The 24,329-nt window shown below is 40.5% G+C and overlaps 1 protein-coding gene across 2 annotated transcripts in view; it reads right to left on the bottom strand.

Moving 5' to 3' along the window:
* CFAP91 (cilia and flagella associated protein 91) overlaps positions 1–23,524 on the bottom strand; it is a 94,642-nt gene extending 71,118 nt beyond the window's left edge. Inside the window, exons 1-5 of one of the 2 annotated variants that reach the window (XM_005905443.2) lie at positions 23,270–23,524; positions 12,236–12,312; positions 11,582–11,739; positions 8,987–9,070; positions 7,663–7,719 (exon numbers count right to left, since the gene is read on the bottom strand). In XM_005905443.2, coding sequence (XP_005905505.2) covers positions 7,663–7,719; positions 8,987–9,070; positions 11,582–11,739; positions 12,236–12,312; positions 23,270–23,393 — 500 coding nt within the window. In that variant the 5' untranslated portion in view covers positions 23,394–23,524. Of the gene's footprint in view, positions 1–7,662; positions 7,720–8,986; positions 9,071–11,581; positions 11,740–12,235; positions 12,313–12,477; positions 14,460–23,269 lie in introns of those variants that run through there. The other variant, XM_070369946.1, reaches the window with a different exon arrangement.
* Between the last annotated feature and the right edge of the window lie 805 nt (positions 23,525–24,329).

Genomic DNA, 24,329 nt, shown 5'->3' with positions numbered 1-24,329 from the left:
AGCTTCTACTACCTGAAAGAGATTGTAGAGAATGGTATAATTTCTTCCTTGAATGTTTGGTAGAATCACCAGCAGACCCCATCCAGGCCTGGTGCTTTATGTTTTAGAAAGCTATTAATTATCACTTCAAAGAAGTTTAATAGATAAAGGCCTATTCAGATCTCCTATTTCTTCTGAGTTCTGGCAAGTTGTATTTCAAGTAATTAGCCCTTTTCATCTACATTATCAACTCTATTGTAGGCAAATAGTTAATCACAATATTCCTTTATTATCTTTTTAATGCCATAGGATCTGTAGTGATCCTTTTTCATTTCTGATGTTAGTAATTTGTGTCCCCTCTCTTTTTCTCTTAGTCTGCCTAGAGACTTACCAGTTTTTGTGAGCTTTTCAAAGAACTCTGTGGTTTCATTTACTTTTTCTATCAATTTCCTTGGTCAAGTCCATTGATTTCTTATTATTTCTTTTCTTCTGCTTGCTTTGGATGTAATTTGCTCTTCTTTTTCTAGTTTCTCAAGGTGGAAGCTTATATGATTGATTTAGATCTGTCTTTTTTTCTAATACATGCATTCAATGCTATAAATTTCCCACTAAGCACTGCTTTCATTTCATTCCACAAGTTTTCATAATTTACATTGTCATTTTCATAAGTTTAAAATATTTTAAAATTTCTCTTGAAACGTCTGCTTTAACCATGCTATTTAGAAATGTATTGTTTAATATCCATATATTTGGGGGTTTTCAGTTATCTCTCTGTTTTTAATTTCTAGTTTAATACCACTATGATCTGAGAGAAGACATTGTATAACTTCTGTGTTTTTACATTTATTAAAGTATGTTTAATGGTCCAGAATGTGGTTTATCTTGGTGAATGTTCTGTGTGAGCTTCAGAAGAATGTATACTCTATTGTTGTTGAATAAGTAGTCTACCAGTTCAGTTCAGTCACTCAGTCTTGTCCGACTCTTTGCGACCCCATGAATCGCAGCATGCCAGGCTTCCCTGTCCAACACCAACTCCCGAGTTCACTCAAACTCATGTCCATCGAGTCAGTGATGCCATCCAGCCATCTCATCCTCTGTCGTCCCCTTCTCCTCCTGCCCCCAATCCCTCCCAGCATCAGAGTCTTTTCCAATGAGTCAACTCTTCACATGAGGTGGCCAAAGTACTGGAGTTTCAGCTTTAGCATCATTCCTTCCAAAGAAATCCCAGGGCTGATCTCCTTCAGAATGGACTGGTTGGATCTCCTTGCAGTCCAAGGGACTCTCAAGAGTCTTCTCCAACACCACAGTTCAAAAGCATCAATTCTTCGGCGCTCAGCTTTCTTCACAGTCCAACTCTCACATCCATACATGACCACTGGAAAAACTATAACCTTGACTAGACAGACCTTTGTTGGCAAAGTAATATCTCTGCTTTTGAATATGCTGTCTAGGTTGCTCATAACTTTTCTTCCAAGGAGTAAGCATCTTTTAATTTCATGGCCGTAATCACCATCTGCAGTGATTTTGGAGCCCCAAAAAATAAAGTCTGACACTGTTTCCACTGTTTCCCCATCTATTTCCCATGAAGTGATGGGACCGGATGCCATGATCTTTGTTTTCTGAATGATGAGCTTTAAGCCAACTTTTTCACTCTCCATTTTCACTTTCATCAAGAGGCATTTTAGTTCCTCTTCACTTTCTGCCATAAGGGTGGTATCATCTGCATATCTGAGGTTATTGATATTTCTCCTGGCAATCTTGATTCCAGCTTGTGCTTCTTCCAGTCCAGCATTTCTCATGATGTACTCTGCATAGAAGTTAAATAAGCAGGGTGACAATATACAGCCTTGACATACTCCTTTTCCTATTTGGAACCAGTCTGTTGTTCCATGTCCAGTTCTAACTGTTGCTTCCTGACCTACATACAGGTTTCTCAGGAGGCAGGTCAGGTGCTCTGGTATTCCCATCTCTTTCAGAATTTTCCACAGTTTATTGTGATCCACACAGTCAAAGGCTTTGGCATAGTCAATAAAGCAGAAATAGATGTTCTTCTGGAACTCTCTTGCTTTTTCTATGATCCAGCGGATGTTGGCAATTTGATCTCTGGTTCCTCTGCCTTTTCTAAAACCAGCTTGAACATCAGGAAGTTCAGGGTTCACATCTTGCTGAAGCCTGGCTTGGAGAATTTTGAGCATTACTTTACTAGTGTGTGAGATGAGTGCAATTGTGGGGTAGTTTGAACATTCTTTGGCATTGCCTTTCTTAGGGATTGGAATGAAAACTGACCTTTTCCAGTCCTGTGGCCACTGCTGAGTTTTCCAAATTTGCTGGCATATTAAGTGCAGCACTTTCACAGCATCATCTTTCAGGATTTGAAATAGCTCAACTGGAATTCCATCACCTCCACTAGCTTTGTTCATAATGATGCTTCCTAAGGCCCACTTGACTTCACTTTCCAGGATGTCTGTCTCTAGGTGAGTGATCACATCATCGTGATTGTCTTGGTCATGAAGATCTTTTTTGTACAGTTCTTCTGTGTATTCTTGCCACCTCTTCTTAATATCTTATGCTTCTGTTAGGTCCATACCATTTCTGTCCTTTATCGAGCCCATCTTTGCATGAAATGTTCCCTTGGTATCTCTGATTTTCTTGCAGAGAGCTGTAGTCTTTCCCATTCTGTTGTCTTCCTCTATTTCTTTGCATTGATCACTAAGGAAGGCTTTCTTATCTCTTCTTGCTATTCTTTGGAACTCTGCATTCAGATGCTTATAGCTTTCCTTTTCTCCTTTGCTTTTCGCCTCTCTTCTTTTCACAGGTATTGTAAGACCTCCCCAGACAGCCATTTTGCTTTTTTGCATTTCTTTTCCACGGGGATGGTCTTGATCCCTGTCTCCTGTACAATGTCATGAACCTCCGTCCATAGTTCATCAGGCACTCTATCTATCAGATCTAGGCCCTTAAATCTATTTCTCATTTCCATTGTATAATCATAAGGGATTTGATTTAGGTCATACCTGAATGGTCTAGTGGTTTTCCCTACTTTCTTCAATTTAAGTCTGAATTTGGCAATAAGGAGTTCATGATCTGAGCCACAGTCAGCTCCTGGTCTTGTTTTTGCTGACTGTATAGAGCTTCTCCATCTTTGGCTGCAAAGAATATAATCAGTCTGATTTCGGTGTTGACCATCTGGTGATGTCCATGTGTAGAGTCTTCTCTTGTGTTGTTGGAAGAGGGTGTTTGCTATGACCAGTGCATTTTCTTAGCAAAACTCTATCAGTCTTTGCCCTGCTTCATTCTGTATTCCAAGGCCAAATTTGCCTGTTACTCCAGGTGTTTCTTGACTTCCTACTTTTGCATTCCAGTCCCCTATAATGAAAAGGACATCTTTTTTGGGTGTTAGTTCTAAAAGGTCTTGTAGGTCTTCACAGAACCGTTCAACTTCAGCTTCTTCAGCATTACAGGTTGGGGCATAGACCTGGAGTACTGTGATATTGAATGGTTTGCCTTGGAAATGAACAGAGATCATCCTGTCATTTTTGAGATTGCATCCAAGTACTGCATTTTGTTTTGTTTTGTTTCAAGTAGTCTATAGATAGCAATTATATCCAGCTGATAAATGGTATGCTAGGGCCTTACTGACTTTCTGCCTGTTAGATGTATCCGCTTTGTACATGAGGGTATTGAAGCCCCCCACTGTGACAGTGAATTCATTTACTTCTTGTAATTCTATTAGTTTTTGTCACACGCAGTCTGACACTCTGTCATTAGGTATATATACATTAAGGATTATTATGTCTTCTTGGAGAACTGACCTCTTTTTCATTACATAATGCCTCTCTTTATCCCTGATAATATTCCTTGAAGTCTGCTCTGTCTGAAATTATTATAGCTACTACTGCTTTCTTTTAGTGTTAGCAAGCTATATTTTCCTCTATCCATTTATTTTCTTTTTTTAACATTTTTACTGAAGTATAGTTGATGTATAACATGTTATAGGTGGGCAAGAATCCCTTAGAAGGAATGGAGTAGCTCAGAGTCAACAAAAGAATCCAAAATGCAGTACTTGGGGGTAATCTCAAAAATTACAGGATGATCTCAGTTCATTTCTAAAGCAAACCGTTCAGCGGTACAGTAATCCAAGTCTACGCCCCAACCACTAATGCTGAAGAAGATGAAGTTGAACATTTTTATGAAGACCTACAAGTCCTTCCAGAACACCAAAAAAAGATGTCCTTTTCATCACAAGGACTGGAATGCAAAAATAGGAAGCCAAGAGATACCTAGAGCAAAAGGCAAGTTTGGCCTTGGAATACAAAATGAAGTAGGACAAAGGCTAACAGAGCTTTGCCAAAAGAACACGCTGGTCATAGCAAACATCCTCTTTCAACAACACAAGAAATGACTCTACACATGGCCATCACCAGACGATCAATACCGAAATCAGACTGATTATATTATTTGCAGCCAAAGAAGGAGAAGCTCTAAACAGTCAGCAAAAACAAAATCTGGAGTTGACTGTGACTCAGATCATCAGCTCCTTACTGCAAAATTCAGGCTCAAATTGAAGAAAGCAGGGAAAACCACTAGGCCATTCAGGTATGCCCTAAATCAAATCCCTTATGATTAAACAGTGGAGGTGACAAATAGATTTAAGGGATTAGATCTGGTGGACAAGAGTGCCTGAGAAGTATGGATGGAGGTTCGGCACATTGTTTATAGAAGGTGGTGACCAGAACTATCCCCAAGAAAAAGGAATGCAGGAAGTCAAAGTGATTGTCTGAAGAGGCCATACAGATAACTGGGAAAAGAGAAGCGAAAGGCAAAGGAAAAAGGGAAAGATATACCCAACTGAATGCAAAGTTCCAGAGAATAGTAAGGAGAAAAAAGAAAGCCTTCTTAAATGAACAATGAAAAGAAACAGAGGCAGACAACAGAAAGAGAAAGACGAGAGATCTCTTCAAGATGGAGATACCAAGGGACCATTTCATGCAAAGATGGGCACAATAAAAGACAGAAATGGCAAGGAGCTAACAGAAGCATAAGACATTAAGAAGAGGTGGCAAGAATACACAGAAGAACTGTACAAAAAAGGTCTTTGACCTGGATAACCACAATGGTGTGGTCACTCACCTAGAGCCAGACATTCTGGAGTGTGAAGTCAAGTGGACCTTACAAAGCATCACTAAAAATAAAGCTAGTGGAGGTGATGAAATTCTAGCTGAGTTACTTCAAATCCTAAAAGATGATGCTTTAGCAGTGCTTTAACAGTGCTTCACTCAATACGCTGGTAAATTTGGAAAACTCAGCAGGGGCCACAGGACTGGAAAAGGTCAGTTTCCATTCCAATCCCTAAGAGAAGAGCAATGCCAAAGAGTGTTCAAATTATCGTACAATTGCACTCATTTCACATGCTAGCAAGATTATGCTCAAAATCCTTCAAGCTAGGCTTCATCAGCACGTGAACCAAGAACTTACAGATTGAGGGCAGGAGGAGAAGTGGGTGACAGAGGATGAGATGGTTGGATGGCATCATTGACTCAATGGACATGAGTCTGAGCAAACACAAGGAAATAGTGAAAGGACAGTGAAGCCTGGCGTGCTGTAGCCCATGGCGTTACAAAGAGTTGGACACAACTTAGCAACAGAACAACAAATACAATATAGTATTTCACAATTTTTAAATGTTATATTCCATTTATAGTTATAAAATATTGGCTATATTTCCTGGGTTGTACACTATATCCTTGTAGCTTATTTTATATAATATATATTATAGTTTGTATCTCTTAACCCCCTATTCCTGTATTGTTCTTCCCTTTTTCCCTTTCCCCACTGCTAACCACCAGTTTGTACCCTAAATCTGTGAGTCTATTTCTTTTTTGTTACATTCACTAGTTTGTTGTATTTTTTAGACTCCACAAATAAAGTAATATCATACAGCATTTGTCTTTTGCTAATTTCACTTAGCATATTTTCTAAATCATCCATGTTGTTCCAAGTGGAAAAATTTCATTCTTTTTTATGGCTAATAGCCCATTGCATATATAAACCACATCTTCTTTATCCATTCATTTGTTGATGGACACATGAGTTGCTTCCAAATTTTGGCAATGGTGAATAATGCTGCTATGAACATTGGGGTGCATGTATCTTTTCAAAATAGTGGGTATTTTTTTTCAGACATATACCCAGGAGTGGAATTGTTGCATTATATGGTTATTCTATTTTCAGTTTTTTGAGAAACCGCCATACTATTTTCCACAGTGACTGCACCAGTTTACATTCCCACCAACAGCCGATGAAGATTCCCTTTTCCCCACATCCTTGCCAACATTTGTTATTCATGTTCTTTTTGAAGACAGCCATTCTGACAGGTATGAAATAACATCTCCTTATGGTTTTGATGGATTAGCAATGTTGAACATCTTTTCATGTGCCTATTGGCCATCTGCATGTCCTCTTTGGAGAAATGTCTATTCAGGTCTTCTGCACATTTTTTAATCGGGTTGTTTGGGATTTTTTTATGTTGTATGAGCTGTTTATATATTTTGGATATTAACCTTTTATGGGTCATATCATTTGCCAATATTTTCTCCCATTCAGTGGGCTATCTTTTCACACTGTCAACAGTTTCCCTTACTGTGCAAAAGCTTTTAAGTTTATTACATTCTATTTATTTTCGGTTTTATTTCCTTTGCTTTAGGAGACTGATCCCCAAAAATATTGCTACAATAAGCAAAGCATCTTCCCTACATCCATATAAGAGCCAAAGAAATCCATACATAGTCTTAAAAAATTTGAGGAGAAACTGGAATCATAATTGGCATGGATTACAGACCTTTGATAACATATATCCTATTTATATAAGATGCTGTATCATTAAGAGTAACCATACCTTTTAAAAGTATGTTTGAAAGTCCAGACCTATTTCTATTCAGAAATCTTAGGCCTTAAAAAACATTTATCTTCTCATTCATTTCATGAATACCTTGGATTTTCTTCTCTTATAGGAACATTAAGTTATATTGATATGGAAAAGAGTATAGCAAAAATTAGTTTTTTAATGGGACACTTTACCAAACCTATCTTGCCCTGAAACAAAAGACCAGGGAACTGCACAATAATCCCAGATTCAGCTCTTGTCCTTTCCTTTCTTTTCACCTTGGTTCACATTCCTTTGTGGGACAGACACCATGGTGTATATATCTTTGTATATAGCACACTGCCTTGTGTCCATCAGATGATTAAATTATAAATTCTACTATTAAAAAATATTTTCACTGGTTTTCTTGATCAAACGTTGAAGAACTGTTGTCAAATAAGTACATTTCAGAGAAGCAAAAGAGAACATTTAGAGCACTTTCAACTTTCATTTTTACCATAACTCATAATCAAAAATACACTACATACCATAACCATTATATACCTACGAACATATACATTTATCTATTTAAATCAAAAGTTATAAGCAAAAACACAACTACCCTCAATACATCTGATGCTTTTGGTTATTTTCTATTTTGTTTTTTAAAATGCTGCTAATGACCACTAGAAAATGTTCTAATGGTTTATGATCCATTCTTTAAAAATAATGATTCAGAAAACTATCTTCTAGAAACAAATATGGAAGCAAATAATAAAAAAAATAAACTGGAAAAAAGTTTTAAAATAATGGTTACTTACCTGGTTGATGCAAAAACAACATTGAATGGCATCTGCTGATAAAATGGAAGGAAAGGCCTGGGGAAGAAAGGAAAACACAAACGTGGGACTTTTGCATTGTGTGTTTGCTGAGTTTCCTGCCACTGCCAATATTTGTCCCTTAAAATCAGTGAGTTTGAATACTTTATATATCAGCAGTTCTCAAACTTTGGCACACACAAAATCACTTGGGAGTGGGAAGCTGCTGCTGCTAAGTCGCTTCAGTCGTGTCCGAATCTGTGCGACCCCAGAGATGGCACCTACCAGGCTCCCCCGTCCCTGGGATTCTCCAGGCAAGAACGCTGGAGTGGGTGGGAGTGGGAAGATTCTTGTTTAAAATTCAAATCCACAGGTCTAGCCCAGCACTCAGTGGATACAAGGTAGAGCCAATTAATCTGCATTTGTAATAAACATCCCCATGTGTTTGCTGCAGATGGGAATCAAGCCACACCTGAGAAACAGTGCCCTATACTTAGGCTTCAGCTGGTCATTAGTTCCCAGCAACTTCTCAAGTTCCCTGAGATATTCTGAAATTTCCAATTATTTACTTTAGACCCGACCCCCGAAAGTCTAGGAACTGAGTATACTATGTAAAGAATTTCATTCTTCTGAAAAACTCAGCATCATAAAACACCCATAAGGAGGTTGTTCATAAATAATGTGCATTACAAATTTACTTTCTCAAATGAACTTAGGTAGGTATGACATCAAGTTATACATCCGAGTTAGCTATTTTGCTAACTCAGATAGGACCTAGAGGGAAATCCGCATCTTATTTTTATCTAATCTGAGTGTATGATTATCACATGTGTGTATTCATCACGAATGAAACAAGGTGAATCTTTTGATCATGTGGTTTCGGTAACATTCACACAAAGACAGCAAATGTCACCTATCTGCCCTCTTTTAACACTTTTCCCTGCACTATAGCTGTCATGGTGTCTTTGCTCTATCTCACCTCATTTGATGACTTCATTTTGTTCTCAAAGATACATTCTTATTTGCAATTAGTATCTCTAAAGTCAGGCAGACTTAGTTGGAATCCCAGCTCTACACTTGCTAATTCATAATAAAGTAACCTTGAGCAATTTACTTCTCCTCTTTTGGTCTCAGCTTCCTAACTGGTAAAATGGAGATAATATATCCTATCCTATATTTCTGTTCTGAAAATTGATGTTATATATATAAAGCACTTAAAAAGTGACACCTGGTGTACTGCATGACTTAAATATGAGAGCTGCTATCATTATTACAAAGCGGTCTCTAATAATATTAGGGCTCATATTCATCAGTAATTATTTCCTACCTTTCAAAATATTTATAGCGATTCTTTCCAGTAACATCAGGATCTTCATAAACTTCTTTAGGCATCTGAAAAGAAGCATCAATTCTAAAACGAAGCAGGAAAACATTATTCAAGTCGAACATATTATTTCCAAATATAATTTTTATTTCCTATTCATTCTCAGTTGCTAAATCGTGTCTTGACTCTTTGTGATCCCATGGACTATAGCCCACCAGGCTCCTCTGTCCATGAAGTTTTCCAGGCAAGAATACTGGAGTGGTTGCCACTTTCTACTCCAGGGAATTTTCCCACCCCAGGGATCAAAGCCATGTCTCTTGCATCTCCTGCATTGGCAGACAGATTCTTTACCACTAGCACCACCTGGGAAGCCCCTATTTTGTATTTATATGTCTATAAAGTAGGAGAAACACCTGAGACTGAGAGCAAAGTCTTCTATAACATGTGTCTTATTGTCCTACATCTCAGATTACAATAATCACTTTTCCTGAGCCAGGAAACCAGGAGCCAACAAGAGGAGCTGAAAGCTAATAAATGAGTAAATTTATGAAATTCCACATACAAAAATGCTCATTTTTAGTTAACAGTGCATGAGAATTACAAAATTTAAAAAAACAAATTTTTTTTTAATTTGTTAAAAGAAATTACAAATCTTTATTGCTACAGAAATTATAGTCCTGTTTCTTTATTGAAAGATTAATATTATAAAAATACCAGTTCTTCCTAAATTACTTTATAGCTTTAATTTGATCCCAGTAAGAATGCCAAAAGTTTTTAGAGAATTTTAATGTGCAAAAAAGGATTTTGAGTTTTATCTGGAAGAATAATCAGACAAAAATATCAAAGATCCTTTTTCTAAGGAAGCATGAATTCTAGGCTGTAAGGTAGCATTTTAAAAGAAATTTACTATGTATGAACTTGCAAATATTCTTTAAACGAATAAGGAATTTGACAGACCTATCGCTGAAGGTGCTTTGGTTGCAGGTCTCCAAAAAGTGTACTTGGATACTAGCAGAAAAGTGCACCTGCAATTTCTAAGATGGATCAAAGAAATTACAAATGCAGTCACCTCTACCTTTGGTGCTAAGTTATCATGTAATATATACTGTAACCTTTGGAGAACACCTATTAGGTTGGTGCAAAAGTAACTGCAGTTTTGCACTGTTGAACTTTGCCATTTGATACTGGAATGTGGTCATGTTATACATCATTTTAATGCTCATTTCTTGCTTTATATTTTCTTTTGCTAATGGCTTATCACTTGCTGTTTATTTTATATTTATTTTAGACTACAGAAATGATGTTAAACAAAAAGCAAATTCAAGCAATATTCTTATTCAGGTTCAAAATGGGTCATAAAGCAGGGCAGGAAACTAGCAACATCAACAATGCATTTGGCCCAGAAACCGCTAACAAACATATAGTGCAATGGTGATTAAAGAAGTTTTGCCAAGGAGACAAGAGCCTTGAAGATGAGGAGCATAGTGGCCGGTCATCCGAAGTTGACAATGACCAACTGAGAGCCATCATCAAAACTGATCCTCATACAACTACATAAGAAGCCGCCTAAGAACTCAACATCAACCTTTCTATGGTCATTTGGCATTTGAAGCAAATTGGAAATGTGAAAAAGCTTGATAACGGTGCCTTATGAACTGACTGCAAATCAAAAAAAACCATCGTTTTGAAACGTCATCTCTTATTCTATGCAACACTGAACCACTTCTTGATCGGATTATGACACGTGACAAAAAGTGGATTTTATGAAACAACTAGCAACAACTAGCTCAGTGGCTGGACGGAGAAGAAGCTCCAAAAACACTTCCCAAAACCAAACGTGCACCAAAAAAAAGTCATGGTCATTGTTTTGGTGGTCTGCTGTCTGTCTGATCCAGTACATTTTTCTGAATCCCAGCAAAACCATTACAGCTGAGAAGTATGCTCAGCAAATCAATGAAATGCACCAAAAACTGCAACACCTGCAGCCACTATTGGTCAACAGAATGGACCCAATTCTCCACAATGCCTGACTGCAAGTTTCACAACCAGCAATCCAAAAGTTGAACAAATTGGGCTATAAAGTTTTGCCTCATTTGCCATATTTACCTGACCTCTCTCCAACCAACTACCACTTCTTCAAGCATCTCGACAACTTTTTGCCAGGAAAACGCTTCCACAACCAGCAGAAGGCAGAAAATGCTTTCCAAGAGTTCATCAAATCCTGAAACATGTATTTTTGCACTATAGGAACAAACCAACTCATTTCTCATTGGCACAGATGTGTTGACTGTAATGGTTCCTATTTTAATTAATAAAGATGTGTTTGAGCCTCATTTTAATAATTTAAAATTCACAGTCTGAAATCACAATTACTTTTGTACCAACCTAATACTAACCAATAAACCTATAACTGTTGCTCCCGAATCCAGATTGTTTTGGTCAAAGGGGTTAAGAAAGAGAATTTGAGCTCAACTGGTCTAGGTATGACATCACAACTGTACATATTAAAATAATACAGAGTGAATAAACAAAACTTTTTAAGAAGAAAAATGCATCTATCAAACACATGAATAGCAGCTGGAGCCGCCTGACACTCACGCGGCAAGTTGCTGGAGGGCCTCCCTGTGCCTTTGCTCGTGTCGCTTCCAATCCCGACTGATGAACGATGGAACAGGATCCACCTTGCTCCAATAAACAGAATATCTCGGATAATGAAACAAGCTGCTGAACATGGTTCTAAACCTGGGAACTCTTCTCTAATGTTAAGACAGGAGGGCAGAGGGGAAAAGGACAAAATTATACCAGATTTTCTAAAGTATTTTACTACTGCAAACTTTTGAAAGGTACAAAACCGTCTATATGGCATAGGCTATTGGTATATGTATAGCCTATCTCTAGAAGGATACTGAAGAAACTGATGACAAGGGGTGATTATGTGAAAACGGCTAAGGGTAGCATTTATTTTATACCATATATGCTTTTGCACTACTGGAATTTTTTCAACACAGGCATCTATTACTTTTCTCATTGAAATAATTTAGGTTACCGTGAGTCCTTTATTCACTATTAGTTAATCCTCACATTGGGCCACAAGTATTAAAACATCTTGTCCCCTGGTAACCATGGCAAAAAAATTTCTGCAGAATATAAAATCCAGTGGAGATTTGGTGATTAGAAAATTTGATCAGCACAGTTAGCCAAACTAGATGGTTCAGGTTCATTAGGCTGTCTTAGCAGATGAATAAGACCTACCAGTTTGCTTCGAATCACGGTGGCCTGAATATTTGCCTGGTTGTGGTCTTTCTCACTTGATACAATAAACAACGGGTCTGTGAAATAAACAATAAAGCAGTATAAGGAAGACCACAAATCTAGCACATATCTACTCCCAGGGAGAGAAAAACAGTAAAGAAATGTAATTTCTTAATTGGAAAACAAATTAGAAAATTCAGATATCATCTAACTCTGCAGAGGCTCACAGCTCTATTACTCACCATTAGTGAGAGTCTGTGAGATGCAAGTGATGTCTGTATACTCCAACGTCAGTGAATAGAATTGGAATGCAAAAAGAAGGCTGAACATGTTTCAAGCACCATAACCTCAACAGGCTCTCCTCTCTTATGAACAAACCACCTTCTGGGTCTGGATATCTCTGGAAATACTCTAAGAGGAAGGACCATGTATACACAGACACTACACCCATTTCCAAGGGAAAGAAACAATAACTTTGGGCACTACCTCCCATCTTCAGTTCACAGGGAAGATACAAACTTAACAGTGTATCACCCAGAGCTGGTAGACAGGGTAAGAAAATGTCATTCTCCAGTAAGACATAAATAAGATCAGCTATTTTTAGAATTCACCCCTTAAAATGGAATTAAGTTATTTCCTCCAAGTTCAAATAAGATTGCCCTGTTGCTGTAAGTATGTGTTTGTTAGGTATACCTTTAAAGTGACAATGAATATTCATGATTGATTTTACTATCACTTAAAAATCAAACAATTTGACATTAAATTCACAAGCAATCTTCAGATATAGACTTGATTTCTCAAGTAGATATGTCTAGGCAAATACCTTGAACTAGTCTAGACATCTTGGTAATGTATATTTCTCTGCAGAAATTATTAAATTGTTATTGTGGTTTAGAATTAAGTCTCTTGAATTTAGATGATTTGTCAATTTCCAGAACTTAGTTACTTCCTCAGTTACCCAATTTCAGACGAACAGCACGATCACAACCATTGAGGACTTCCCTGGTGGTCCAGTGGTCGAAAATCCACCTTCCAATGCAGGGGACGTGGGTTCAATCCCTGGTCTGGGAACTAAGATCCCACATGCTGTGGGACAACTGAGCCCATGCACCACAACTAGAGAAGCCCATGAGCTGCGACCACTGAGCCTGCATACTGCACATACTGAGCCCACACATTCTAGAGCCTGTGCTTCGCAACAAGAGAAACCCATGCACCACAGTGAAGACCCAGCTAGCCAAAACAAACAAAACAATCACAACCAGGGATCCATGATACCTCTTAAATCACTTAAAACACGAGACAAGAGAATATAGAAGTTTCACTTTGTCTTATACTATTTCCAACATACTAGTGATGTTGAAGCTATATTCTTCTGTCTAAATAGGTGCATTCATTCTCTCTTTAAATTCAACAGCCTATAATTTGAGGGCATAAAATTTGGCCTCTTCATTCCTAATCAGCCCAATTCCCATCAGTTCTCAACTTGATATCACTGGGTTAATGGCTGCAATTGTGCTGGTCGTCTGAAATTAATTTAACCCACATTTCCCCTAAGTCTGGATAATAAACCATTCCCCTCTTATTAATATTTCCATAAGGAATATGAAAATGATATCTATAGAAACATTTTTGAATCTACAGACAATGACACAATACTGTATGATTTGTGACTATACATTCTACAACATAGTCCACAGTTCAGTTCAGTCGCTCAGTCATGTCCAACTCTGCGATCCCATGGACTGCAGCAGGCCAAGCCTCGCTTGTCCATCACCAACTCTGAAGTTCACTTGAACTCATGTCCATTGAGTCAGTGCTGCCATCCAACCATCTCATCCTCTGTTGTCACCTTCTCCTCCTGCCCTCAATCTTTCCCAGCATCAAGTTCTTTTCAAATGAGTCAGTTCTTTGCATCAGGTGGCCAAAGTATTGGAGTTTCAGCTTCAGCATCAGTCCTTCCAATGAATATTCAGGACTGATTTCCTTTAGGATGGACTGGTTGGATCTCCCTGCAGTTCAAAGGACGCTCAAGAGTCTTCTCCAACACCACAGTTCAAAAGCATCAATTCTTCGGCACCCAGCTTTCTTCACAGTCCAACTCTCACATCCATACATGACTACTGGAAAAACCATAGCCTTGACTAGACGGACCTTTGTTGGCAAAGTAATGTCTCTGCTTTTTAATATACTGCCTAGGTTGGTCATAACCTTTCTCCCAAGGAGCAAGCGTCTTTTAATTTCATGGCTGCAGTCACCATCATGCAGTGATTTTGGAGCCAAAAAAATAAAGTCTCTCACTGTCTCCATTGCTGTCCCATCTATTTGCCATGAAGTGATGGGACCAGATGCCATGATCTTAGTTTTCTGAATGTTGAGTTTTAAGCCAACTTTTTCACCCTCTTCTTCACTTTCATCAAGAGGCTCTTTAGTTCTTCTTTGCTTTCTGCCATAAGGATGGTGTCATCTGCATATCTCAGGTTATTGATATTTCTCCCAGCAATCTTGATTCCAGCTTGTGCTTCAACCAGCCCAGCATTTCTCATAAGGTACTCTGCATGTAAGTTAAATAAACATAGTCTACAACTGTGCTCAAAATCAGTGCTCAAATGGCAGTGGAGAGGCCTTTGAGATGCCCAAGCAACAGCGTGTATGCAGTGTCGCTTCAATCATGTCCGACTCTTTGTGACCCTATGGACTTTAGCCTGCCAGGCTCCTCTGCCCATGGAATTTTCCAGGCAAGAATACTGGAGTGGATGGCTGATTCATGTCAATGTATGGCAGAAACCACTACAATACTATAAAGTAATTAGCCTCCAATTAAGATAAATTAATTAATATAAAAAAAAAAGAATACTGGAGTGGGGTGCCATGTTCTCCTCTGGGGAATCTTCCAAACCCAGGAATCAAACTCGCATCTCCTGTGGCTCCTGCATTGCAAGTGTATTCTCTACCACTGAGCCACGGAGGGAAGCCCCAAGCAATAGCAATCACCAGGTTACCACTTACTTATTCCTAGACAGTATCGAGAGCTTCATGTGCAGTATTCCTTTTAATTCTCAAAAAGTTAATGAGGTAAGCACAAGGCCTCCATTTTATAGAAAAGGAAACCAAGACTTCAAGAAGTCAGCAACCGAGGGGATCAAGATGGTGGAATAAGAGGACAGAGAGCTCCCCTCCCCGCCAAAACACATCAAAGATACATCTACATGTAGAACAATTCTCAGTCAAAACTAGCTGGAAACTGGCAGCAGGACTTCTATACAAACAACCAAAGCTGCAATAAATAGCTCCACATAACAGGGTGCTCGGAGAAGGCAATGGCACCCCACTCCAGTACTTTGCCTGGAAAATCCCATGGATGGAGGAGTCTGGTAGGCTGCGGTCCGTGGGGTTGCTAAGAGTCGGACACGACTGAGCGACTTCCCTTTCACTTTTCACTTTCATGCATTGGAGAAGGAAATGGCAACCCACTCCAGTGTTCTTGCCTGGAGAATCCCAGGGACGGGGGAGCCTGGTGGCTGCCGTCTGTGGGATCACACAGAGTCAGACACGACTAAAGTGACTTAGCAGCAGCAGCAAAAGGGTGCTATGCGTGCTAAGTCGCTTCAGTCATGTCCAACTCTTTGCAACCCTATGAACTGTAGCCTACAAGGCTCCTCTGACCATGGGATTCTCCAGGCATGGAGTGGGTTGCCATGCCCTCCTCCAGTGGATCTTCCTGACCAGGGATCAAACCCACATCTCTTTAAGTCTCCTGCATTGGCAGGTGGATTCTTTACCACTAGCAACATTTGGGAAGCAAGGTAGGATGTGGGAAAAAAAAAAAAGCCATCAGGTTGGGACCTGCATCCCTGGGAGGGATCTGAAAGGAAGAGAAGTTCCACATGGGTGGACCTTCACTCTGGGGAGCAAGCAGGTCAAGCCACAATTTTGGCATCCCATTCCTGGGATCCTGCACAGACAAAAAAAACCCCCTCGCCTGCTAGGAAATTCACTGAGACAGACAGACAGAAGAAGGCTGGACTCTACTCATAAGGAGCATATGTGTGCTGGCTCACTAACAGTCAGGGCCAAGAGAGCCACCAGAAGTGATGGCTGCCACTTCACCGCATTTCCCAACCCAAACAGGCAAACGCCCTGGCCCCCTCAGTCTACACCACAGACTAGTGTGAGATCTGGGCAGAGACTTGGTCTAGCCATGCAGAGACAGACCGGAGGGCCTGAGGTGTGATCTGGGGGAGCTGCAGACCCCATTATAAATGGGCGCACAGCGGGTGGTGGGTCTAGCTGGGCAGATACTGCCAGCATGCATACCTGGTGGCACCATAAGAGGGTGCAGATACTAGTACGCAGCGGTTTATTTCCCAGCAAGAGCACGCTGGGTGTGCTGGAGTGGTTCCACCCACTCCACACCACAGCTCAGCACTACATCTGGGGCAGAAAGAGAAGACTGGGAGAAGACCACCATAGAGGCAGCCCAGATCTCAGGTGACAAAGCAGCTCCTGCAGCCACAACCACCTGACCCCCAGTCACTGCACAACACAGCCCTGTCCTAGATCTGGGATGAATACAACAGAGAAAGGGTTGCGAATTTGGGCTGCTTCTGAGCATGGATGTCTCCACAGGTGAGACAGAGGTATTCTGTGACCTCACAGACCTTACTTGCTTCAGGATTCACCTCCCTTGGGGCAGCGTGCACACTCAAGGGCTACAGAGCATGATCAAACCCAACCTTCAAGCCTTCTATTCAAACAACTGGGGAGTACACCCTACTCCCAATAGGATGATGATAGCCATGGAGCTGAGAAGCCCTGCCTCACATCCAGCACAGGCTGTAGACGCTACAAGCCAACCACACTTCCTTCTTATCCAGGGGATAACAACCAGTCCAGCCTGAGGAAAGACATGGTGGGCATCCATACCAAAATCAGTCTCCCACCAAAGAACTGGAGACACAGAGTCTATGCAGGGACAACCCTACATAAAAACATCCCTTCAAGACCACAGTGGAGAGTGGTTTCTCCGAAATTCAGAGAGACAGAAAAAGGTAAGTAAAATTAAAAAGCATAGAAACTATTTCAAATCGAAAGAACAAGAGAAATGCCCTGAAAGAACAAATAATGAAACAGACCTCACCAGTCGTTTAGACCTTGAGTTCAAAGAGAAGATAATAAAAATGCTAAAGGAATTAAGAAACCTATCAATAGAAATGCAGATCACCATAACAAGGAACTATTAATGGAAACTATAAAGGTGAACCAATCAAAATTAGACAATTCCATTGCTGAGATAAAAACCAATCTAGAAGCAATGAATAGCAGACTAAAGGATACAGAAGAATGATAAGTGATCTGGAAGACAGAATAGTAAATTACTCAATCAGAATAGTGGAAAGACAAATGAAAAAAGTAAAGGCAACATACGAACTCTATGGGATAATACAAAATGTGCCAACCTACACACGATAAGGGTTCTAGAAGAAGAAAGAGAGAAGGGGATCAAAAAATGTATTTTAGGGACTTCCCTGGTGGTCCAGTGGTTAATACTTTGCCTTTCAATGCAGAGGGTGCGGGTTCAATCCCTGGTCAGGGCACTAAGATCCCACAAGCTTCATGACACAGCCAAAAACAATAAAAAACAAAACAAGCCCAACAAACAAAAGTCCAGGACCAGATGGCTTCACAAGTGAATTTCATGAAACATTCAGAGAAAAGTTAACATCTATCCTTCTGAAACTATTCCCAAAAATTGCAGAAGAAAGAACATTTCCAAACTCATTCCATGAGGCCACCATCAACCTGATACCAAAACCAAACAAAAAGTGAAAGTGTTAGTCGCTCAGTTGTGTCTGACTCAGCTCCTCTGTCCATGGAATTCTCCAGGCAAGAATACTGGAATGGGTAGCCATTTCCTTTTCCAGGGATCTTCCCGACCCAGGGATTGAACCCAGTTCCCCCACACTGCAGAAAGATTCTTTACTGTCCGAGCCACCAGGAAAGATCACAAAAAAAGAAAATTACAGGCCAATATCACTAATGAACATAGATGCAAAAATTCTCAACAAGATACCAGCAAACTGACTCCAACAATACATTAAAAGGATCATGCACTATAATAAAGTTAGGATTTATTACAGAGATACAAGGAGTTTTCAATATCTGCAAATCAGTCGATGTGATACACCACATTAATAAATTGAAGATAAAAGCCCTATGAACATCTCAATAGATTCAGAAAAAACTTTTTATAAAATTCAATATCCATTTATGATTAAAAAAAAAATCCTTCAGAAGGTGGGCATAGAGGGAACTTACCTAACCATAACAAAGGCCATATATGACAAAACCATAGCTAACATCATACACAACGTAAAAGCTGAAATATTTCCTCTAAGATCAGGAACAAGACAAGGATGCTCACTCTCACCGCTCTTATTCAATATAGTTTTGGATGTCCTAGTCACGGCAATCAGAGAAGAACAAGAAAAGGAATCCAGGGACTTCTCTGGTGGTCCAGTGGCTGAGACTCTGTGCTCCCAATGCAAGGGGCCTGGGTTCAATCCCTGGTCAGGGAACTAGATCCCACATGCCACAACTAAGAGTTTGCATGCTACCATTCAAAAGATATCACATTCTGCAACTAAGACCCAGTGCAGCCAAATAAATAAAAATAAGTATTTTTTTTTAAAAAGGAATCCAAATTAAAAAAAAAATTTGTCACTGTTTGTATATGACATGATGCTACACAGAGAAAACCCTAAAGAAACTACCAGAAAACTACTAGAGCTCATGAGTAAGTGTGATAAAGCTGCTAGATACAATGGCATTGAAACATGTAAAATATCATGTATGAAACGAGATGCCAGTCCAGGTTCAATGCACGATACTGGATGCTTTGGGCTAGTGCACTGGGACGACACAGAGGGATGGTATGGGGAGGGAGGAGGGAGGAGGGTTCAGGATGGGGAGCACATGTATACCTGTGATGGATTCATTTTGATATTTGGCAAAACTAATACAATTATGTAAAGTTTAAAAATAAAATAAAATTTAAAAAAAGTTAATATATAGAAATCTATTGCATTTCTGTACACTAACAAGGAAATATCAGAAACAATTAAGGAAACAATTTCATTTACCATTGCATTAAAAAGAATAAAATACCTAGGAATAAACCTACCTAAGAAGGCAAAAGATCTCTACTCTGAAAACTATAGGACACTAATGAAAGAAACTGAAGATGACACAAACAAATGGAAAGATATACATGTTCCTGAAACGGAAGAATCCATATTGTTAACATGACCATACTACCCAATGGAATCTACAGATTCAATGCAATCCCTATTACATTACCAATGGCATTTTCACATAATTAGAACAAAATAATTTTTAATTTGGATGAAAACACAAAAGACCCTGAATAGCCAAAATAATCTTGAGAGAGAAGAACAGAGCTGGAGAAATCACATTCTCTGGCTTCAGACAATATTACAAAGCTAACATAATCAAAACCGTCTGACACTGACACAGAAACGGACATACAGATCAACTGAACAGGACAGAGTCAGCGGTAAACCCATACACTTATGGCCAATTAATCTAAGAAAAGTAGGTAAGAATACACAATGGAGAAAAGACAGCCTCTTCACTAAATGGTTCTGAGAAAAACTGGACAGCTACATGTAAAAGAATGAAATTAGAACATTCTTCAATACCATATACAAAAATAAACTCAAATTGATTAAAGCCCTAAATGTAAGACCGGATAAAACTTCTAGAGGAAAATATGGGCAGAAGACTCTAACATACATTGCAGCAAGATGTTTTTGGAACAGAAATAAACAGTATCTAATTAAGCCTAAAAACTTTAGCACAACAAAGGAAAACATAAACAACAACCTACAAAGTGGGAGAAAATATTTCTAAATGATGCTACAACAAATGATTAGTTTCCAAAATATACCAACAGCTCATACAGCTTAATATAAAAAAAAAAAAATTAAAAAATAGCCAGAAGACCTAAAACATTTCTCCAAGAAGACATACAGATGGCCCACAGGCACATGAAAAGATGTTCAATATCACTAATTATTAGAGAAATGCAAATCAAAACTACAGTGAGGTATCATCTCCCATCAGAATGGCCATTATTAACAAGCCTACAAATAATAAATGCTGGAGAGAGAGTGAAGAAAAAGAAACTCTCCTACACTGTTAGTGGGAATGAAAGTTGGTTCGACCACTGTGGAGAAGATCAGGGAGGTTCCATTAAAAAAAGAAAACCTAAAAATAGAGTTACTATATGATCTTGCAATCCCACTCATGGGCATATATCCAGAGAAAACTCTACTTTGAAAAGATACATGCACCCCAATGTTCACAGCAACTCTATTTACAAAGGCCAAGCCCTGGAAGCAACCTAAATGTCTATCAACAGATGAATGGATAAAGAAGATGTATAAAGTAAATAACATATATATGCATATGTATACAAGCACACAATGGACTATTACTCAGCCATAAAAAAGAATGAAATAATGCCGTTTGCAGCAACATGGATGGACCTAGAGATATCCTATTAAGTAAATCAAAGACAAATATCATATCACTTATGTGCAGAATCTTAAAAAAAATACAAATAAACTTATTTACAAAACAGACAAACTCATGGACATAGAAAACAAATTTATGGTTATCAAAGGGGATAGCAGAGGAGGGGAGGGGAGAAATAAATTAGGAGTTTGGAATTAACATAAATACAGTAGGTCCTTGTTGTTTATTCTATAGAGAGAGAAATGAAAGGAGGAAAGAGCTCATGATAAATGATAAACCCAAGAAGTATTTAAGATATTTTGGGGGCTTCGGTGGTAGCTCAGTGATGAAGAATCTGCCGGGCAATGCAGGGGACATGGATTTGATTCCTGGTCCAGGAAGATCCCACACGCCATGGGACAATAAGCCCGTGCACCGCAACTACTGAGCCCACAGGCCACGACTACTGAAGGCCCTGTCCCTAGAGCCCATGCTCTGCAACAAGAGAAACCACTGCAATGAGAAGCCCTCACACTGCAACTAGAGAAGGCCCCCGTGCAGCAATGAAGACCCAGCACAACCAATAAATAAATATCTTCGGAGAAGGCAATGGCACCCCACTCCAGTACTCTTGCCTGAAAAATCCCATGGATGGAGGAGCCTGGTAGGCTGCAGTCCATGGGGTCGCTGAGGGTCGGACACGACTGAGGGACTTCCCTTTCACTTTTCGCTTTCATGCATTGGAGAAGGAAATGGCAAGCCACTCCAGTGTTCTTGCCTGGAGAATCCCAGGGACGGGGGAGCCTGGTGGGCTGCCGTCTAATGGGGTCACACAGAGTCGGACACGACTGAAGTGACTTAGCAGCAGCAGCAGGAAAAATATATCATATTTAAAAGACTTTATAATTAGCAGTGCAATAGTGTAGCTATTAAGCCATCAACAAATGTAGATTCAGGGAAGTGACAAAGTATTGCAGGCACTTCAAGTGAGGCACTTGAGAGATACAAAGTATTCACATAACATTCAGTCAAATGTAAAACAGTATATAAATAAGGTAAGATTTGGAAAAGAATGCTGTTAACTGTGAAGCATACACAAATGCAAGCAATCATTACATATTCCCAACACCAGGGAATGGCTCCCCTAAAGACTCTTATCCAAAGGAAACCCTGGGATTCTCAGAGGAGATACCACACGGTTAAAAGTAGGGTAACGAGGGCAAAACTGGGGGAAAAAACCATGCTTTACTGATTATATTTATTGTAGTAGTAAATTAAATAAATGATTCATAACAAATTATATAGCACCCAACATATGTACCAGCACTGGAAAGTTATGACCAACCTAAATAGCATATTGAAAAGCAGAGACATTACTTTGCCAACAAAGGTCTGTCTAGTCAAGGCTATGGTTTTTCCAGTGGTCATGTATGGATCTGAGAGTTGGACTGTGAAGAAAGCTGAGTGCCGAAGAATTGATGCTTTTGAACTGTGGTGTTGGAGAAGACTCTTGAGAGTCCCTTGGACTGCAAGGAGATCCAATCAGTCCATTCTAAAGGAGATCAGCCCTGGGTGTTCTTTGGAAGCAATGATGCTAAAGCTGAAACTCCAGTACTTTGGCCACCTCGTGCGAAGAGTTGACTCATTGGAAAAGACTCTGATGCTGGGAGGGATTGGGGGCAGGAGGAAAGGGGGACCGTGGAGGATGAGATGGCTGGATGGCATCACCGACTCGATGGACGTGGGTCTGAGTGAACTCTGGGAGATGGTGATGGACAGGGAGCCCTGGCGTGCTGCGATTCATGGGGTCACAAAGAGTCGGACACGACTGAGCGACTGAATTGAACTGAAAAAGGTGCTGAGAATGCTACAAAAATGGAGAGAACAAGAACTTAAATAACTCAGGAATTTATAGTCCAGTAGAAGGGACAGAACATAAAAGAACAATCAGGGCATTAAATAAACTGAGGATTTACTGGCCCAAAGGACCTAGTAGACCTAGTTTACAAGCAACACTTTGACGGATAAGAATAAGCTCAAATAAAAAGAGAAACCTAAAAACAAAGAGGAGACAACCTCTTTACCTACCCAGAATGACAAGTTTGGAGTTGCCCAGCGAGTTGGACATTTTAATGCAGTTTGAATGAGGGAGTGTTGAGTGAATCTCCAAATCAGAACGCCAGGAACGGCATTCAGGACAATTGCTTAGGGCTGTGCAAATTGTCAGGGTAAAGAAGAATCAGGTGTCCCTGCTCTCTACTCTGAGACGCACAGCGCACCTGCGGCTTCCGAGACCGCCTCCTCCCCCCAGCCCGCCCAAGAGCCACCGCCTGCAGGGCTTGGAGCTGCCCCTACACAACGAAAGACAACCCGGGCTAGAGATCCCTCCTGTGGCTTGTCTTTCGTCCGCCGCGTTCCCGGCCAGGTCGGACAGTCTCGATGCCCACCTGGCCCAGGTGTCGACAACTCAGGAGGGAGGTCTGGAGCCGCCCTTACCGTATAAGAAATCATACGTTCGACTGGCAGAGACGTTGCCCCAGGCCCCCGACTTCCCTCCGAACCGGGTTTGAGACACCTGGGGCTTGGCCTGGGGTTCTTCGATAGTCACTACGTGACTCATGGTGCCGGTTCTTCCCTGCCGCCAACCAGGTCCAACTAGGGAAACCTAGCTGCTGCGTGCACCGTAGCTATGGTAACCCCAGCAGGAACCAGAGAGTAAGCGCCAGGCGAAGATATGCAGCTAGTCCAGAAGAGAGGGGCGGGACTAGCGGGGTCGAGTGACGAAGGAAGGGGCGGGGCGAGGAGCAGAAGCGGAAGGATGGGGAAGTGCGCAGAAGGGTGGAGCATGAGAGGTAGGGGTAGAGGAGGGAAGAAAGGAGGAAAAGAGGGGCTGGCCTAGGGAGGGGAGGGCAAGGAGAGAAGGGCGGGGCGAGGGTAGAGAAGGACGGAGGGCTCGGTGGAGAGAAAGGCGAGGAGGGGGAGAGAAGGGCGGAGTGGGAGAGGGACTCCCTCCCTTCCCAGCTGCACTCCGGGGATAAAGTCACAAGCATTTAGCGGTCCACCCACGGTCAAAGCCAGGGGGCCGCAGATTGGGGAAAAGGTTGCTGCAGAAATCCTTGCAGCCAGTCACTCTCCGTAGCCTGTTTGGGAAATCCCTGGGAAATCTTAGAGCCTTCTAGAATAGTTGGGGGCTTTCATTTCGGACATCCCCTTTCCGCAGGGCTTGTTCGAACTGAAGAATCTAAGCTCCTGAACGCCAGCCTTTGTCACACTATGAGTTCTGGTCCTGGATATTAACGTTTGTGGTGCGCTGGGTAATTAAATGTTCATGCGCATTCTGCTATCCCTTTCTGTGTGTATGTGTTAGCCGCTCAGTCGTGTTCAACTCTGCGATCCCATAGCCTGTGGCCCTCCAGGCTCATCTCTCAATAGGATTTTCCAGGCAGGAATACTGGAGTGGGTTGCCATTCCCTTCTTGAGGGGATCTTCTCCACCCAGAAATGGAACCTAGGTCTCCTGCATTGCAGGCAGATTCTGCATTTCAAACTGATACGGA

Source organism: Bos mutus, chromosome 1 (assembly GCF_027580195.1).
Source record: "Bos mutus isolate GX-2022 chromosome 1, NWIPB_WYAK_1.1, whole genome shotgun sequence".
NCBI lineage: Eukaryota > Metazoa > Chordata > Mammalia > Artiodactyla > Bovidae > Bos > Bos mutus.
The sequence above is the reverse complement of the archived record's forward strand: the minus strand, read 5'-3'. Positions and strand labels throughout refer to the sequence as shown.